The sequence below is a fragment of the Nyctibius grandis genome, chromosome Z (assembly GCF_013368605.1).
Source record: "Nyctibius grandis isolate bNycGra1 chromosome Z, bNycGra1.pri, whole genome shotgun sequence".
Classification (NCBI taxonomy): domain Eukaryota; kingdom Metazoa; phylum Chordata; class Aves; order Nyctibiiformes; family Nyctibiidae; genus Nyctibius; species Nyctibius grandis.
Window position 1 is genome coordinate 44,138,358 of NC_090695.1, and position 20,918 is coordinate 44,159,275.

At 37.0% G+C, this 20,918-nt stretch overlaps 1 protein-coding gene across 4 annotated transcripts in view; it reads right to left on the reverse strand.

Annotated features, from left to right (window-relative positions):
- Window positions 1-20,918, reverse strand: part of LOC137675843 (guanine nucleotide-binding protein G(q) subunit alpha) — a 137,841-nt gene that overhangs the window by 83,124 nt on the left and 33,799 nt on the right. For all 4 annotated transcript variants that reach the window (XM_068422079.1, XM_068422075.1, XM_068422076.1 and 1 more), the window contains exon 2: window positions 9,875-10,059. In XM_068422079.1, the coding sequence (XP_068278180.1) occupies window positions 9,875-10,021 (147 nt within the window). In that variant the 5' untranslated portion in view covers window positions 10,022-10,059. The remainder of the gene's footprint in view (window positions 1-9,874; window positions 10,060-20,918) is intronic.

Below are 20,918 nucleotides of genomic sequence, written 5' to 3' on the forward strand. Positions count from 1 at the left end.
TTTCAGTTACACTGAGACGGTTATAACATCTGCTTGGGATGTGTTTGTAAAAGGTTGTCTTCTACTGCATGTCCTAGTCAGTAGATGATAAACTGAAAAAGACCTACTGGACCACAGAAATGCATCCCAAGGCGAATTAAGAAAGTAACTCTCTGAATAGTACTGACTTCAATGAAGAAGAATTAAAAATATTGTTGCTGCCGTTTTCCTATTGTCAGATGGGCAAAACACCACACACATTGCTGATTCATATGGTATCATCAGACAGCAATGCACAGGAAGCTATACAGGAAGACCACAAAAGATGACGAGTGTCCAAAAAGAGACAGATAGGCGGAAACATACCAGTAAGCGCGCACACACCCCACTGGAATCAGGAAACAACGGAGCTAGTGACCAAGCGAGCTACAGCTTCTCTCAATCATTAATATTAGATCCTCAAGAATCTACTTCTTTAAAACGTACATTTTTTTTCTGAAACAGAGATGAGGATATGTACCTTTTCACAGGAGGGAGCTGCTGTTTAAAACATGGAGTGAATGAGCACTCCACCACCGCACGGGCAGCCAGTGCAAGTCATTGCTTATCACACAAGAAGGACATGAGCTACAAGGCTGTACAGCCATGCCCCTCACTGATTAGGATGGTTTTATTTACAAATATTGCCCCACAGAAGAACTTTTTTGTTTGAAATGAGGCCTTTCAAAATTAGTCTAATAATGAAGTTGCACAATTTGCTTCCCTGGTCAGTGGCACCAGAATTACCCACAGGTGGTAAAAAAAGAAAATCCAAGACTCATCTTGGAAAACTGCAGACAGGTGTTTAGATTCCTCTATAAGAGTGGGAAGACTTGGGCTGCAAGCAGTAAATGAAGTATACACAACACAGTATCATTACACATATTCTAAAACAACATGCTTCTAAAAACTACCAAGCCTACACAAATAGACATGCTCCCTCTAAATCCCACAAGGGTCCTTAGAATCATCTTATATTGCATACACCACAGTACACACATGCACTAGTCAAACATTCTTCATGTCTTTTAGTCATGTCTCAGTCCAATACCAATGGCTCCTCTATCATCATTAAAGAACCACTTTTACTGCGTAAGTTTTCAAAAGCTGCATGCAAAGTGGCAAGTCGTTGAAAAAACTCAAGTTTTTTCAAAAAAGAGAGTAAGTATTGAAGTTAATTTCTTCCCCAAATTGTTACTGCACATCTGAATTTAAAAATCCTTTTTTTTTTTTAAAAAAAAATGTCAACATATTTCATTCTTTCCTGTGTCCTTCTTTTTATTTGCAGACTACTGACTGCAAGAGAATTTATAATATCCGGTATGTTTTTGCACTGTTTTGAATGGCTTTATTTTCAATCCTTCAATTTTACTCTTTCAACTTTTCAAAGGTCAAGGCAGTATTTAGAAGTTTGAGTGACAGAGAAAGTAAAAGAAAGAAAAGGAGGAAAAAATAACTAAAGGAAACCCATAAAGTTCTAGGTTTATGAGGAAAGGTAATTAAAACTTTACTGCAAAAGATTTCAGCTTTCAAGAAGTCTTTTTTCAATCCAAGGTTTCGATGAAAGCAGCTTTAAAAAATGCACAGGGTCAAAGGAATCATACAAAAATGTACACTGAAAGTTTCTAAAAAATATTTTGTCCCAGAAACGAGAGTTTTATCTGATTACATGGGTTTATGAGTGAGGATCAAACCCAAAAAAAAAAAACCCAACAAAAAAAAAGAAAATAAAAGCTTACCCTCTAAGAGCTTAAAATTGCACAGGATTCTTCCTATTTGACTCTGAAAGGTTTAGCTTTCAGAGGCTTGTACAATGAAATAGTCTGGCGTTAGTTTTATTCTCAAATGATATTTGTACATATGCTGTTATGGCTTTAGACACGGAAATACTTTTTCATGGAATATCATCTTGATTGGTACCCTTAATAAAAAATAAACAAACAGTTAAAACTAAAAGCAACAAAAAACACTCTTCCAATCCAAACCGTATGTTCTTTTCAGTTACTGAAAAAGTGAACTGGTAACTGATAGTACCTTTGCATCTACACTCAGTTCAGAAGCAGTATTTTAGTAAACTGCAGAAAACTGTTATTATATCAGAAGAACTCTTAAAATTCTTACATGGGGCACAAATCCTGTTTCTGCACAACTACAAGTTGCCGGTGTAGTCTGAGAGAACACTTAGCGAATCCTGTGAGTGTAAAAACTACTGAATGTCTGTTTTGTACTCAGATTTCTGCTTTAAATGATCCTTGAAGAAGCTTTGAGTAATGGGTGCTACCATGTTTCTCCAATTCCAAGCACCAAGTTGAGCAGAACCAACAATAAAGAGGAAACTACTGCACTACCTCAAAAATAATCATAATTGACTTAGAAGGCACTAATACAAGGGCATACATAAAAATCTAATTTCCACTTTGTTCTAAAGCTCCTCACAAATGCAATATGACATAGGGTGGCCCTACAAATGGTACAGTTAGAAAAACAAGTCTGCAGCCAGACTGTCCAAAGTCAAGATGCTTTTCTTCTACAATATACAGAGTAAAATCTCTGTAGAGTATAAATAGATACAGACTAGATAATGACTCAACATTAAACTCTATCCCTTGGATAAACAGAAACTCTTGGTAGTTACTACCTCCCCAACCCAGTATTAAGCTCTCTGTTGTCACACTTGAGACTTCACAGAAGTGACTTGCTCATAATAAACAGCTTTCCTACCTACTCAGTACCTTAGGTTCACCATAACATTAAACAATCTACAGTCAAGATCTGTACACTTTTTTTTGCCAAAGCTGAAACATGCAACCACAGCCTTGTGTTTGATTGCTATAAAAGCTATTAGAAAAAAATTAAAACATAACACAACTGATATCATGCTTAGATTTTGCTTTGCCAGCCTCCTCTTCCAGAAACAAGACACTGGATTCTTGCCTCATGCCTCACCTCCATTCAGTCACCCAAGGTGAATACAAAGACTAAGTGTGGAGCTACATGGGCCCATATTCTGAAAACAAGCAGACATGTGATTGGACTGATGAAGCGTGAATATGTGATCAACTCTTCACGTGCAGACTTTATACCTACTTCAACCAGGGAGACAAAAAGAGCAAAATCTTTTAGAAAAAGTAGAGAACCAAAAGAATTATGTGAATACCTCTATTGGGCAATACTTCCCACAATGCAAAACAAATTATACTCGAGGAAAAAAAAGGGGGAGTTGTGCTTTGTTTTGTGGGGTTTTTTTTAAAAACAACTCTTTTGCTTAACATTAGCCTATTTTCTAAGCCAAAGCTGAATTTTACTGTAAGACAAAGCCTTCTTGCATCCCAGACATTGTAACTTTTACCACATAGGAGGTGCAAACTGAACAAGAGACTGACAAAACCTGCAGAAAATATGGTCCATTTTAGCTGAAAATTTTTTAATCCACTGCAGTAAACCTTCTTTCAAGCAACTTTTGTGTGTTACTAGAAACAATGAAGACATGAGATTTCAAGAATTTTTAGTAATTTTACATAATATAACTGAAATATAACTGGATTCGAGGTCCCCAGAAAAGTTTATTGTGGGAAGGAAGTATTTTCCTAAAGCTTCAGAGAAAAATAAGACAAAAATATTGCAGTCTGAAATTACTTCAGAAATAAATGCTGGATAACCTTAGTGTGTGCTCTGTAGAAATGAATAAAATAATTAGGAAGCTATTACTGTTAAATATTTTCCTCTGGGAAATACTTATATATGGTTATGTTTATGTATTTTCTGTATAAAATTATATTGTATAAATACCTATATTTACATAACTGTTGTTAATGATGGAGAAAGTCAGAACCTTTCCAAGTGTACAAAATCTCATTACCTTAACGTAAATGTCAAACTCCTATTACACACAAAAGTTGCCGTGAGCATATTTCACAGTATCATTATCAGAGAGCACACACATGAATACTTCCTTTCAGACACACAATACCCTCTGCAAGCAAAATAACTAAGCGACAAACATATCTGAAGTAAAATAGAAAGAAAGGAAACAAAAAAATGCTAGAAGCCTGTTTTCCTGTATTTATGGTCCTTTACCCAGCACATGAACAATGACAAAATCTACAAGAATCTGCCAGCATTATCACCACCCATTCATCCTCCACACTAGCAGAATCAGTAAAATGGTGGAACTGGAAAGATAAAACATGGACATCACGCCCCACATGAGTGTTTTTGTATGTGACTTATCACTTCCCGTCTGCAAAGGGCAGTTAATCACTTAAAATGTCATATTTGAAAAAATAAAGAGCTTCGCTTAAAATGAAATATAGAAGCAGGAAGGAAGAAATCTTCTTGCTCTGCAAAAAGAGTAGCTGAAATTTAGTTTTCAAATTTCTGTTGCACTGCAGGCTGACGTTTTCCTCATTTCATATTGGTGAAATTACCTATTATTTCACTGGGGAGAGGAAGAGTGTTCATTTATCTGTATGTTTATTTTAAATAAAGGTATTCTCAGCTCTTCATGGGAACATTCAACCCTGCTTGTCTAGCCTGCTTCTGATACACAATGATTTTTTCCCCACACTTGGAAAAATATCAAAAACTCACTACTTCTGTTGGGGTGAAGTATGAAACAGTTAAACAGAATATAACAGAGGAAACAAGCAACTTACGAATCCATCAGAGCAATACAGACAAGAGACCTCTGCTCTAAACAGAGAGCAAGCACATGAGTGAAGTGCACTGGTAGAAAGAAGAAGGGATGTAAATTACTACATGTATGGGGCTTTGGGGGGTTTTAAAAGCTTTATTCAAATATAAAGGAGGAGAAAGAAAAGAGCAGAGAGCAGGACAAAATGGTAAGGTCGCAGGTAAGTAGACGACCTGCTGAGGTCAAATGTATGTTAAGACTGGAGAGGTGCCAGAGAGAAAGGCAAGGCATGAGAAGATTAAATGACTGACAGAAGGAAACTGATAAGCAAATGAGAAAGACAGCTGGGGAGAGGCTGGGATCTAGTTAGGACTGTCAAGGTCCTCACGAAGGATCCTCTACAAAACGCTCAGGAGGAAACTGTTCATGGCTTTACTGGAGCCCTAAAGCTCACTGATCAATGTTCTCATGGGAGGAAACATGGCTATCAGGGAGACAGGTTTTACCTCACATTATGGCTCCTGAAAAAAAGCTATCTTCAGTTCCTATATCTGAATACACGTTGTCAAAGGACCATGATACTTTAAATCTAACTATACTGGCTGGCTCTGCAGCAATCTATTTCTTGCCAAAATAATGCATCTGGAGCTTCCCGATATTAGAAGAATTTAACTCTTCTGCAAGGCTCTCATTTATTGTGTAACTTTTCTTTGAGTGCCTGGAGAAGAACATCTGAGAGTACTTAAATACTAATCGAGCACTATGATACATTAAACACTAACTAACACTATTAGTATAAATCTCTTCTTCTTGTAACCTGCTTTAAGCCCTCTGCTCCAGGTTTGAGACGCCAGAGAATACTCTTCGTGCAGATGGCACCGTTTGCGTTTCTCCATCTGCTTGAAGAGCCTCTTGATTATCCCTGTTCTAAACTAAGAAGTATTTCGTTTCACCATCCCAAGAACACCATTCTTGCTTTTAAAAAAAACCCAAAACAACAAACCCCAAAACTATATCCCCCGCAAAAGGCCAGAAACCCCACACATTCTGCATCACCTGACAGTCAATAACCTTCCCAGTGCTTGCACACTCCTGCGCTGGGATTCAGTCCTTCACACTCTTTGCGTATCAGGTAAGGTGTCTGCAGAAGGCCGTTCTCCTCCAACCTAGGTTTCCTCAACATCAAATTTCACCAAAGAGATCTAGAACACTTAACACCCCCAACTATTTACCCAAGACAAAAATGTATGCAATCTGACTCCATACCCACGCCTGTTGTCCTACTTTCCTCCGTATTTGTTTGCTCCAGTGGGTTTGTCTGACTTAGAAGAAACAAGCTAACAAGGTAAACATGGACTTGAAGATAACGCCAGTTAAGATTTTGGACTTTGAAAGCATTTCCCGTATCTGCTTATTTTTACTGCAAAACATTCCCCAAAGGGAATAGGCATAAATACAGAAACAACTACAGCAGAAAACACTCTTAGAACTTAACAGCAAATGTCTAGGTCTACAATAAGACTTGCTTTTATGTTTTCATACTCTTTAAAAACTTTCTTGTAGCCTTTTCTGTTACCATTATTCACATTAGTTATCTTGTTATGAATGTTTAAGAAGTCTCACAGGAAATTATGGGCATGGGTCAAGTAAAATTTCCTGCCTGTTAATCACCATGGAGTGACACCTTCCTGATACTGTCTGCTAGAGCAGAGAGGCAACTTGTCTTTTGGAAGTTCCATTGAAAGGGAATAGTATGGGGTAACAGTGGTAGTCAGTGTTTAGTATAGTAATAGATTTATTTGTTTAGTATAGTAATAGATTTGGTAGAACTTAAGAGGAGGGGAAAAAAAAAAGCCACTTGTATATTCCCCACCTTCAGCAATATAAGACTTGTTAAAAAAAACAACAGAAAAGGAGAAATGGACACTACATTATCTGAAGGAAAGGCTTCTAAGACATTATTAAGATCACCAGGAATGTGAACGAATAATCTTCTTATTTCAGTATTTGAAAGGAATGACAGAAGCATGGATATACAGTTCAGCTTTCTACAAAGACAAATTGTAAAAAACATGAACCTGTATTTAAAAAAAGAGTGCATTTGAACTCTGTGGTTGTACATGAGTTAGAACTGTACACTCACAAAATTTTGCAGAGACAGGCAATTTTGAGAATTGCTTATGAACATTTCTATAAAAAACTAAGTTTTTCCCATATTTAATAAAATACTTATTACTCCAAAATTCAAGAGCCATATGAAAACTTCACAACAACTAGTTAAAAAATAAGTAACGGAAGCATAATAACATTTACCCAAAAGGAAACTAAAAACCAATCCATAAGCCACCATTTCCTATGACAGGCAAATTCCTAAGAAAAGAGATCACCCTCACCCATTATCTTTAACCTCAATAGAGCTCATATTCTGAAGTTTAACACAAAAAAAGAAATTTCTTTCATGTTATAATGCCCTACCATCAGTTCTGAGATACTACATCCTAAACACTAATAGTTACATTTCTCAATTGACTTTCACTACTCTGCTAATAAATCTTTCAAAGCAGCCTAGATTATTATAATGCAGGACAACACATTTCAGTCTCTGCCTTTTAAGTTATATTGGTAACTACGAAGCCAACACAGCTCCACAAGAACTTGCTAAACTTAAGACTTGCATCTTGCTACATTGATTATACTAAAATAATCCAACCTAAATGTTGTTGTACACCACACAAAGATCACAACTGGCTACTTAACTTTTTGATACGACAGCACTTCAAATTCCAGCAGCATTCAGAGCTTTGAAACACTCCAATTTTAATAATTCCCAGTTAAATGTAAGAAAATCGGTACCGTAAGAGAAAAGCATTTCTACTGTAGCCCCAAAGTCTATCTCAGAACACAAAGAATTTAACAAAAAAGGGTCACTTTTCTTTAGGCCCAACCACAGCTTGAGCTGCAGTTTTCTAAACTATTGTGCAAAACAACTACTGTGCTAAAAATATATTGTTACTCAAACTTTCAGATATTCTCTCCAGAGACAGGACTTCCTGATAGGAGATTCAAATTAATAGGAAGTGCCCTTCCTGTGTTTTCTAGACTGCTAGGCTAATGAGTTTGTTTTCAACAGTCTTTAAAAAAGGAACAGGTTAACCAGAAATTGATTGGTGTTCTCTGCTTTAAAGTGAAGTGGCCTTGCATACAAAGCGTTAAGTGTAGTAGACTGCAATCATCTCTATTCTGGCACAATGCTGTAGCAAGTTCGGTTTCCCCTGTATTTCTGAAGGAATTCATACAGGAATTGCCTTGAGACCCTGCCAGTTGGTGACTTCTATTCTACTCTGCATGTAGCCCTATTACAAACTGATGGGAATGCCTGTGAAGAAGCTGAGCACAAAGATAGACTCCCACTTTCAGGAAAGTTATTTTTATATACAGAAATTTAACAGCTCTGGCCACATGTATATAGCTATGCAAACCTAACTGTCTCACTTCAACTATATATGAATGCTATATAAATTGAGCACTCTTAACTTAAACAATAACTACGGAACATATAGTCTGTAGTAAAATACAAGGAAAAAAATTCCTGATTTCCGATTAGAACTTCCAGATACTAAGGCAAAGTGACAATCGATGCAATTTTGAAGAAAAAGTGATTGTGCTTTACAATCAACTAACTTTTCAGGTAGGTAAGCTGTATGCTTTGTGTACAGCAAAAACATGGAGACAAAAAGCCGAAATACACATAACAAATGCAGTTTTCTTTTTAATACTAATTACACATTTGATTTGATTCGTGAGAGATGAGGGGAAACTGGACAGCTCCAGCATGCAGTCAGACTAGGAAGTTCAACAGTCTCTTTTACCAATTTGGAGAAGTTTTTCAAAATTTTTCATGAGCACAAAATACCCACCCACTATTAAAGAAGATTAACAATATGGGTTTTGACAGACTGGATCCTCTTGACTTCCTACTGCATAAACCCAGGCTCCTGCAAGACTCTGGTTATTGCAACATTATGTCACCAAAGTGATGACCATCAGCAATAACTCTGGCAGATGCAAATGGAGAAACGAAGCATCTTTAACCTGGTAATAAGCTTTATCTTTCCTACTTCTAAATTAGATGCCTTAAAACATATACAGCAGTTCAATTCTAACACTTAATATATGTAGGCATAGAAGATTTTCATCTAAACACATTATTTATTTCATCCCATCTTCCCCAGTTAACAGAAGCTTATTTCTTTACTGTAAATGTCCCTGCTCTTTGATAAATGCTAGTATTTAAAAAAATATTAGAATACAAGAACTTTTGAGTAATTAATCAGAGAAAGTATTATTTTCACCCAGGATTACTAAATTATCATTAAATACTCTTTCACAGGTTTGAACGAAAGGTGAGCCCTCCACTTGTGAGAGATCTTAAACTCTCCGCCTGACAAAGTTACTGATAAAGGCTCAGCAAAAATCAGAACAAGTTCTCAGGAACTGTCATCAAAGTCGTACCACTCCTGTGACAAGAAGTGAGAGATACAGCCATGTAATCCTGTGCCTTACCATGTATTCAAGTAAATATTAAGCATTCCATTCTCATTCATGGAACGCTTAAAATTATTTTACTTATCCTTCTTTTGATTGCAAATATTAAAAATAAATTGTAAAGAAGTCAGGCTAGTCAGAGATGAACCTTCCAAACATTTCAAATGTATTTTGCCCTTTTAAATTTTAGTAACAGCACCAATCTCAAAAGAATCTAACTGCGTTAAGGTCTTGCATTGAAAATTTTATTTCTCCGTACGCTCATACACAAAAAGGTATCTGCAGCTATTTTTCTAATATTATGAATTTTTTCCACATGTAATGTTACCGGGAAACTTTAAGCAGTAAGCTTCTGCTACAGATCAGAAGAACAGCTTAACTGTGCTCTGGCCAGAGCATTGCCTGGGAGGAAAAGACAAGGGGTAACTAAAGTCACAGCCAAACAAGCAGCCTGCTATCAAACCTCTGCCCTGTGACAAACCCCCCAGGCATCTTGTTAAGAGCAGCTCTCTTGTTAAAAGCAGCACCTTTGTGTTGTCAAAGCAGCAAAAAGGGCAGAGAACTAAACGCTCTTCTGAGTCTAATTTGTGTGACGTTAATTTTTCTGAGACCTTCAGTATACTTCCCAAAATAAAAACAGGGAAAGCTTCAGCTACAGAAATAAACAAAAAATCTCACCTTGTTATGTTCATACTTGTATGGTATTTTGAGGGTATCCATGGCTCTGATCATGGCCTGCATTGCTGTAAATATATTCTGGTACACCAGTTTTGTAAAGCCCCTTTTGTCTTCATCAGAGTAACCTGACCCATGAATGATTCTCATCTGCTTGATAAACGTGCTTTTGCCACTCTCTCCTGTGCCTGCAAGACAAATAAGAAGGATATGCTTTAGCCACTGGACACAAGCATGACTTTTTGCACAATGCTGACAGCTTTTTTAGTGCAGGGCTGAACTGTGTCAAGTGGTGCTTGGAAGGTAACTAACAAGGACCAGCTCAGTGTCAAGTAACAGCAACAGTAGCAACTGAAGCAGCACTGAATTAAATCTTGCATTTTGATTTAACAACTAAACTAATGACTAAAATAAAACTGCAAAATATACATATAATATATGACTGCATATTTAAAAATCTTCCATTCTTGAAGATACAATTGTCCAAAACATCTAACTTCGGGTAATTAGTATGAAACATTTTATCACAAAAATTCAGGAAGCAAGAAAAATGTTTCTCTTCCTCGGTCAACGTTCAGGACTTTATGGTAGGCAGCATACAACCAATAGGTATGTTTGTGTTTTGGTTTGTTTTGGTTCTCTTTAAAAAAAAAAGAAAAAGAAAGGCAAGTACTGTAACAATTACAGCCCTGCAAACTTTAACCTCAGAAACATGTGGGATCAGTGTTAATTAAAATTTGGCTCATATTCATTAATGGGCAGTCATTCCTTCCTTCCTTTAAATTTCTTTGCATCTTTGTACTAAAAGCAGTTTGTTAATGAACATTTCTGACTATTTGTCAATTTAAAGTTACGATCTGCTTGTTGGAAATTTCACACAGATACATCACACAACATTTTTCCTTTGCTCCAATTCAGTGAGCTCATCCTCTGTGACTAGAAGAGCTTATCTACATTATTCCTGTGTTTGCTTAAGAGGAGGAGTTGAAACTTAGAATGAGCAGTTGCACAGCCACATAAACGCTGTGTTCATCCAGCTACTCGCCCTGCAGGAAACAAAATGCATGCACCAGGGTGCACTGCTCAGCGCTGTGCTTTCCAGCCTTTCAGCCTGGGTTTTATTTGAATCATTTCTGTAAAGCTTTCGTGCCTCATATCACAATACTTGTGTCCCAGGACAAAGGCAGCCTTATGCCCCTTACATTATGTTTTAGGTGTCCTGTCAGAGAAGTGTGTTTCACAACAGTGCAGTGTAAGGTTAAAGGAGCAACCCTTAAGCATTTAGGGATAGCGAAGAGATAGCATACACCGTAAAAATCTTTTGCCTTTACCATGAGCATCATTTTGAAGCCTTCAGTCCCATTTCCTGCATGCATAAAACAAACTTATAACACAACTCTTCCGTATGCACACGTTCCCAGAAAATCAAGCACGATGTTACACACTGACCAACATTACTTTCTCTGGGGAAAAAGTGGTTATTACTATAATGAAGAAGAACATGCTCTGAAGCTGAAAAGTGAGACCAAGCCTGCTTCCACCCTCAGCCTTCACAGGGATCGTCAGCCTGCACTGTGGTCAGGAGTGCAGCACCACATGCGCAGGCCACCTCTGCCGGGCACTGCCCAGCCACCAGGCAGATCTGGCCCTGCACAACCTGACAGAGTCATGACAACCGGGCACAGGTCTTTGCGGAAACAAGATGTCGTAAAGGCCATCCTGGGTGAATGATACCTGCCTGTCTTCCAGTTCATCAGAATCAGAGGCGAGATCTTTACACTGCTGCAATCTACCAGTGGGGAGAAAACATACTTTCCTTAAGAGTGTACAAAATTACAAACCTAGACAATACAGAACTATTACATAGTAAAAAATACTTTAAGCTACCCTTAAGACCACCACAGTTTTTCTCTTTTTCTGAAACCTACGAAACAGAGTCATGTCCTTACATACAAAATAAAGTGCCACACCACACATTTTTTAGTAATTCTGTAATATTGTCCAGCTTTCTGCAAGATATGTCACACATTTAGTAAAAAAATCTGTTCAACATGAACTTATAAAGCACAGATTGGTATACGAGATGCCTTTTTGACACAATTAACTCTTTTACTAGACGTTCGGCTTCAATGCATAAGAAAAATCATTTCTACCAAACACCTCTGGATCAGTGGAATACAAAGTGACTTCCAGTTTTGGTCCTGATGCTTCCCTACATGGGAAACGAGATTCCTTCAAAATCCCCAAATGCTAATTTAGCATAGGGATTGGAAGAACATGCTTGTATTACCTACTCTGTTTTAAAACATGAGCTTCTAATTCTTTTCATTCTTTATTGGGAGCATAGGTTGCAATTGATACACGATAATCACACACAAATAAACACAATGATAAAACAATCTGCATCATGTTAGAGAAGACAGTATTTCGGATTATTTACGCCCTGAAAGTGAGTCTACAAAAACCACAGTATGTAGGAAAACAAAATTAAAATCCAAAGAAGAATCCAAAACTTAAGTCTGCATCTTATTCAGCTTTGTGGTTCTGTAATTCGGTGTCACTGTACTAAGACACTGTCAGCCTAAGACGAGTAACAAATTCTACTTGGAGATCTAAAGACATAAGATATACACAATATGTATTTTTATATAATAATGTATTTGTATATATAATTCGTATACACATATAAAATATGTATAACTATCTATACATATATGAAAATGGTATCTCTCTCTCTTTTTGAAGGCCATCTCAAAGTTTCCTCAAGTCTGTCCCTCCCCAGGTCAATGCTTAAAACTACTTTCTCGTGCCTGCCCACAGAATAATTTTCCGGTTAAGCCAGCGGCAACGATGAGAACATGTCTGGTCCTTCTTAACTGCATGGAGTGTCACATGCGCAGGGGCAAAGTGCGAAAAGTATCCTGGTAAAAATGGAAATCATGGAAAATTTCCAGCACAGAAGGCACAAAAATAGAATAAAATAATATGAATGACAGATAATAATGAAATTTACAGGATTGCCCAAAAATTACTAAGAAGTGAAAACGTTCTTTTTCAGCACAATATAGAAGAACTCAAAAACTTCACATTGACAGTTCCTCTTAGATTGCTATGATCAAGAGCAGAAAGTAAATATTTTTATATTGTTGCTAACAGAAAAAGCATACAAAGAAAATTTCAAGTATGGCTTCTTCTACAGTGGCATCAAATCTTTCTGTAAAAATCCTGTTTATGTGAAAACTGCTTAATAATGATAGAACACCATTTACAAGCATGTCACTAGAGATGAGCTCAGATACTTCTTCCCAAACTAAAGTAATTGGAAAGAAAACAAGCAATGTTATTTACTGTCAGAGAAACAGGGAAAAATCTGGCAAAATAAATTACCAGGGTTAGTTAAGCAAAGCTGCAATCATTACAGCATAATTCCTGGTGGTGAGTGGGATATTAAACTATCACTGTTACAGCACTGAGTCAAACCTAGATTTGATTATTTTTATATTTTTTTTGCTTTTAAAATCCCATGATTGGCATTGTGCGAAGATCAAGGTGTTGACTGATACAACACCAACGGTGCTTTCTGCAGCCTCATCCATTACAGAGCAAGTTAAGAAATACAACTTGTCAATACGTGCCTAAAATCTTACCTATCATTATAACAAACAAAACCAACACTGGATAACAGGCTGAACAGGACTCTTGAGTGGGCCTGTTTCACCTGGTGAAAAGAAGAAAACTTGAAAGTGGATAAAAAAAATCTACATGTCCTGAGAGGATCTGAATGCCTTATGGCTTCTGCTAGCCACTGCTTTCACCACCATCATCCCAGGAATACCTCTAGCTGATACAAGGAGAGAGCAAAGGTGAAATGGCAACGGAGTGGATCAGCAGAATGGACCAAAGGGGGATAAAACTATACTGAGATCAATCTTCTGCTGGTTGCTGCTGCACATTTAAAATAGACAAGACTTGGATCAGTTCTCTGAAGCCAGCTGAGTAATATCTTATCTGTCAGAAGACAGCTGAAGGCCACACAACATACCTGAATCTCAATAACGATAACCATAACGATAACCATAACGATAACCATAACGATAACCATAACGATAACCATAACGATAACCATAACGATAACCATAACGATAACCATAACGATAACCATACCATGACCCTCCCTCCTCATCTGTTAAAACTAGGGACTTTCCAAAAAAAAAAAAAAAAACCCATGATCCTAATATAACCCTTGGGTGATAGTTCGGAGAGAAGTCAATGGTGTCACTGAAAAAAAAAACAACTTCCTGATTCAAGCACACATTATGTTTGGTCATTTGAATTTTAAAAATTTCCTTCCACATAAAAAACCAACCCAGGTGATGAATGAAAAGAATTAACTGTCTCATAAAGGCATTAAAGAAATGTCTCAAACAGTAACTAATTGTCATTCAAGCATGGCATAGAAGATTATCAAAACTTCTAAGTAAGAGCTTAGCATCTTACAACCTGGCAAATCTCTGAAGACCTCCCCAAAATTTTTCTTCTTCAAATGGTAATAGCAACAAATATTACTGCATCATCAAGAATTTTACAAATGGAGATCTGGAAGTGCCCCCAGCAGTATCACCTCCAAGAGCAGAACCAGAAGGAAAGGCATGTTGCTTAAATGCAGCAGTAATCCCTTATGCGCGTGCTTGCACAACATACATATCATGCACAATTTATTATACTATTACTATTATTCCTGGTGCACATCCTGCAAAAACGAAACTACAAAATGTTGAAACACAACATTCTTTGCCCTGTGAGACCTACAGAAAAACTTAAAACACGGTTAATTTTAAACAGGTGACAATGCAGCTACTGGCAGAGGGCTTCAAAACTCCTGTGGTGGCTGACAAGGAAGACACAGGAGACTAATTTAAAAATAATTCAAGATTAGAAGTTTAGGCCGACAAACTTTTCTTTCACATGGGTGTGCAACGCATACCTGTACTTGTTTTTGCATTTCTCTGCACTGTACCTTAAATAAATCTGAAGTATAATATCTTGAGTGACTAAATACAAGGCTATTTTTAAACTAAAACAACAAAGGTGCCATTCTCTAAGCAAAATCCACACTGGCATATGTTAAGAAAAGAAATGCTGCTACACTACACCTGACCCTCTGTGTTTATTCACGAGTTTGACCTATGGAAAGGCAAGGAAAAATAAAGGCTGTATTTTATTGTTTGAAAATTCATGTTTAAATTAGATAGAAAAGGACATTCTTAATATGTAAGAAAAAAAAAAAGCCATCCAATCCACTACCCACATACATTTACTAAGAATTGTTAAATCAACAGTGTGCACGTCCACAGAAGACTGGCTTTTAGCTTGGAACTTGGTGGCAGAAAGAAGCCCAGAGTTACCTGGAAAGTGAAGATTCATGGGTCAGAATGGAGTCAACACCCTCCGCAGACTGCGCACAGCCTGACGCTGCTATCTGTCGAACATTTTTCTACTTGCACTGTTACTATACCCCCACTGTTTCATCAAATATTTACCCAGCAAAAGCAGTCTGTAGTGCGCTGCCTCACAGATTTAAAGAAAAGTGTAGAAATCAACCTGTCAGGTATTAAGTAGTAGAGTAACTCCTACGAGGAGTAAGAGCTAAAACAGTAATAGGTGACGCACAAGAAGAAAAATACTTGATTTCAACTATAAAGTTATATTTCACTTGGAAGAGAGTTTTATGTCCTCTCTGCTACTACTAATTCAGCTATAGAGAAAAAAAATATGGTTTCTTTTGTTGCTGTTCCAGCGGTGGAATGCAGCAGGATCACATTTCTGCTGAAACCAAGTATGGCCCTACATGAAAACACAAAAACTGTGCAGAATTCAAGCCTTGGACTGTCCTGGCTTTTTAAGCGCCAAAATATCCAAAACGTATTACAGAATGCATGAGATCATCCCAGGAGCTGAAGCAAAGGAGCCAGTCTGTCCTACCACTTGGAACAGCAGCTTTCAGGCTCACTGTTGAAGGCCTTGAGGTGGAGGTGAAGCTCCCCAGCTCACCCCATAACACCTCTGCGCAAGTTCTGGAGCAGAACTAGAGTATCTCTTCTCCATCAAAAGAAGGTGGCGAGGCTAGTGAGACAAGCAGGCTCCCAAGCAAACGGCTCTGTCCACCTGATGTGGTCGAGCACCTACGCAGGCAGTAATCATACCTCTGTATCATACCTCTTGAAAGATACTTAAATACCAACCTAAATCTCCAACCATTTTATACAATTATAAATTAATTTTTGGAATTGACCATTTTCATCTTGGTCATAAAAACTGAGGTATAATACCAAAGAATTTAAATGACAACTCATTCAGAGACATGAGTAGAATTCCTATGAGGAAATATTATGGGCCCTGATAATGAATATAGTAGGTATATTTGTATTTTCCATAAAATGAATAGTAGTACTGTAGTAACTCCCTTCTGTGATTATCAAACTCCTTAATAAACAATAGATCATACCTCACAAGACTCACTTGATGTTAGGAAACATTTTCAATGGCATTTCAGTTAGACTAATGGAAAAGACTATGGAACAGGAAAGCATCTGAAGTTTCAAGCAAGGCAACAAAACAAGTCAGAAGAGGGGCTAAAGTCTTCTGACATCTCTTCCTACACCAAGAACATACGGTTTTGTATTTACATTAAAAACTGAACAGAGTAACTACAAAAAGCTAAGTTAGGACAGAACTCGAGTGATGACTTTTGAGATTTAACAAAGCATAGGTTTGAATTAAGAGCCATCAATAAAAAACCTGGGAGAGGTGTACATGCTGTTCTGCTGCCAAGTGTTTGCTCCATTGACAGAATCTCTTTAATTTAAAATCACTACATAATCATCTTCTTAATTATTTTGTTCACAATCCACATCTGCATATTCCACTTGCTTTCAAAAAAGGAAGCATATAATCATTTTGCCATTCACTAAATTACCTCCTCTCTATCATTTCAGTAATTTATAAACATTTAGTTAAGATGACTATCAATATTCTATGAAAGAAAACAAAGTATCATTTCATGAATGACTCATGTAACAACAAAAAAGAGCCTGGCAAGATAAGTAAAAACTCCTTCCAACGCAAGGGCAGGTAGAATTTTATGAATATAGCTCAGGAAGTGGAGAATTACATTGAATAAGTAATGTGGAACATCTACACCAGTCTAGAATGAACCGTTTCAAGAATAGCCTTGAATATCTTAAATGTTTATGAAAAATTACACAAATGTTATCCATTACAAAATATTACTAAAGCTCTTGCATCTTTTCCTTACTATAGACTATAAAAACTGTATCAACCACCATTAAGATATTTTTTCTCATTGATTATTATATGCATAAATATCATATTGTACTAATGAACTTCTCCACAGTAGACTATGACAGCTGAATCCTCACCTCCTCAAAAAAGGGAAAGAAAACCTCCCATTATGCAGACAGTCTGAATGCTTTCTAAAGCAGAGAAATCCTCTTACAAAATTAATCTGATTGTGTTTGAGCAGATAATAAACTTTGCTTGTCACTCTAGTGCAGACACTAAACTCAAAGAAATAAAACTAATACTCATCTTCATTGTACCAGTGACTCAATTAAAACAATCCAAGTGATTACTGCAATAAAGCCTAAGTAAGACACTGAATTGTTGACAATTGGGAAGATAAAATTAAAATTTAAAGTTCAGCTGATGTTCTGCAGCTTCTTAAATGAATATTAATTCAAGCTTTTTACTGAAACAGAACCTCTCAAACTCCTTTACAAGAAATCCTGTTAATCAAATATAGCTTTGTGCCAGATAATCAAAACCACACTGTACTACTACGCAGCCAGGCACAACCAATTACTGGAAGTCAGTGTCTCCCTCTCTCCACCTTCAATTCTGGAAAAAAAAACCCTAAACAAAACGCCCCCCTGCCCCCCCCTCCCCCCCCAAAAAAACCCCAACAAACCCACAACCCTCCACCCTACAAAGCAGAAGAACTTCCTTATCTTTTCAAGCTATAATCAAGGTAATTTTCACAATTCTAGAGCTATCTTCTTACGGTTTGGGTATAACTCAGAGGCAAGAAAGCGAGAGAAGAGATGAACTTGCTGCCTTCGCAGAGAAAATGTAACTCCTCAAGATTTCACAGAGCTTTGCAGTTGAGTTCAGAGGAGGACAGGACCCCACCCTGTGTGACCTTCTCCTCCCTCTTCTTGAAAGGTTCCCTCTGAAAAACTAGGGACTCCCTGAAGAGGAACAATTCTTTACAGTCTGTGCTTACTTTTCCACTTTATATGGTTTGGACCAACTTCAACAAATTCTGCCTAAAGAGCTCATACATGCAGAAAAAGTGCCACAAATGAAGTCTCACCCTCAAAAATATTTCCTTTATGCTACTCACAACTCTATCTGACAGCAAACTGTTGAAAATCAGTCTGTGCATGCTGTTCTTCCACGGAAAAAGTATGAACAAAACCAGAAATTAACATCAGCATTAGTGAAAGCTGGTACAATGCAAATTCTTACCTTCCTTGCACAAAAGCCAAATCTGTCTTTAGAAACTTGTGGGTAATTAATTTCAAATGGGTTTTTAGACCCACATCTGAGGGCAGCATATAGCACTGGAAAGCAGATTCACTTAAGCAGACTCCAATGCATAAACATGTTAGAGTTCATCACTGTTCCCAAAGGTGCTTGGTTTTCACCCATGTGACAAGCCTGATACAAAAATCCAGGTAGATAAACCAATATCCTCTTCACCCAACCTTTTATCTCATTATTTTCGTATGTATCTTCTTTGAGGAGATGAGTATCACACAACTACCTGCAAGCCAACATGTACGTTTTTTGTAAGCTATTTATTAATAGAAAATGGTAGTAATATGCTGACCACCACCTGATTTCCTGTGAAAACTAATTTAACTACTATTCGGATAAAGACTGGGATTGGGGTTAAACCTCTTAACTTTCTTTTATATTCCACCTATGGTCCTTCACCTCTGCACGTAAATTGGACTGAAAATGCTGGAGGCTGCCACGGACCATATAATTCTACATGTCCTGCAGGTCTCCAGGAGCTGAATTTCAGTATGAGACCTAAGTAGACCTTACACACATTGCAGGATAAGGCTTGAGTTAGAGCTAACTTTATTAAGGAAGACGGTTATATAAAACGTAGGAGAAAAGGAAGTACTCTTGCCATTAAGCAAGCCTATCTAATAAAAGGTTTTAAAATAAAGTTCGGAAAAACTGCAACCACGTTTTAAAAAAAAAAAAAAGTTTAAAAGTTGGTTAATACTCAGTATCTCAAGATTTTCTTAATGAGGTGGGGGGGGGGTGCAGAGAAAGAAATCACCATGTACCTGACTTAAGGCTTATTACAAAACAGTGTTATGAAAAACATCAGGATGGTTTGATGGTAAATAATTTAGATTTTATCAATGTATTATAAAAATCTGTGATTACATATTTTAATAGTGTTGCATTTTCTATTACATACATTTGTAAAATGAAATAATAGCATCTACTCTTCCAGTGATATTTCAGAAGGCTTTCAGTACTTCATATGAGGAAGTTCATTGTTTAAATTCCTTTCAAGTCTCTTTCCTTTTCTGTTACTCAGAGGGATTATGAACAGACAGACATAATTCCTATGCCTAGCAACTCCGAGAGACACCATTTCAGGGACAGTATAAACCACTTTTCTTTGGTTAATCAACAGCAAGGACAAATACTGTTAACATTCAAAATCATAATATTTTTCCTTTATTTTTACCATGGGAGGCAATAAGATACCCTTACTATTTTTAAAGATGTAGGTATTTTTTTGAAAAGTGATCTTCATGTCTAAGACACAGCAACAGAGTTTTTTCTTGATTTCCCTCTCCCTTCTCCACGGGCTAACATTCTTCCACCCGAATGAAACTGCCATGATTATAACTGGAAAAGGAGAATCTGGATGTCATGACATTTTCTATTATTAAACATAATTCTCACGTACAAGAACACATCTACAAAACAACAGCTGTATTTACCACGCACGCAAAGCCTTATACTTTGCATGTTGTTTTCATGAGGTGTATTCAGAATTTTTGCCATCTATTTTCTAATTTATGTTTTAATGAAGTAGTGTAATACCTAGAGACTATACCTGATGCGCCTGTGTCCATCAGAAATGCCGATAAAAAACAGTATGTTATGTAATTTGTTAATTTTTAACAATATGTTAACAGCAAAGTGCAAAAGCATGAAAACACACTTACACACTTTCCAAAGGTTGTTCTTTTTAATAATATTTAGCCTATTTTATGTTTGCGAGCTCTATTTTGAGAGCCTGACAAACTTTTGACCTACAACTCATACAAAAGAGCTCCATCCATGAGCTGAAAGGATACAGTAGAGCCTTTTGTTCCTCAGAACGTGAAAATACTTCAAAATTAATTGTTTTGCTATACCAAAACTAGTATAAACATACCTTTACTGAAAACAGAAGTCATAGGAATAGTAACACTTTTGTTATGATGCAACATTTATGTCAAGCAGCATTTCTGATATTACTAAATATCACCATCTTACATTAAAGACTAAGAACAGCAAGTGCTTCTTAGCGTTTTGGTACATTTTTTCCTCAAAAATGTGTGGCCACTGCTTCCAGAAAAGATATTCACTCAAATTCTGGGCTTTAGCCTAGATACCATGGAGGACTCCTTCTGGGGAAAAAAAACAAACGAATTAACAAAAAAATCCCTTTGGTTTTCAACCTTCTTATATGTCCTTCATTCATGCCAAAGAAAGAACACTTTCATATGGATTTAGATGATTTAAAAAATGAAAAAGAAAAGCAGATCGTGCTGGTTCTTCCAGTAGATAAAGAGTTAAAAATATTTTTTCCACGAAGATACCTCAGGTCTCACTGTGTTAGGTTATGTACTCCTGAGGAAGACACTCAAGCTGTCCCCTCAGCTCTTCTGCTCTTGCTTTTTTATTGTTCGTGCTTCAGAGCGCTCTACATTGTCTTTATTCTACT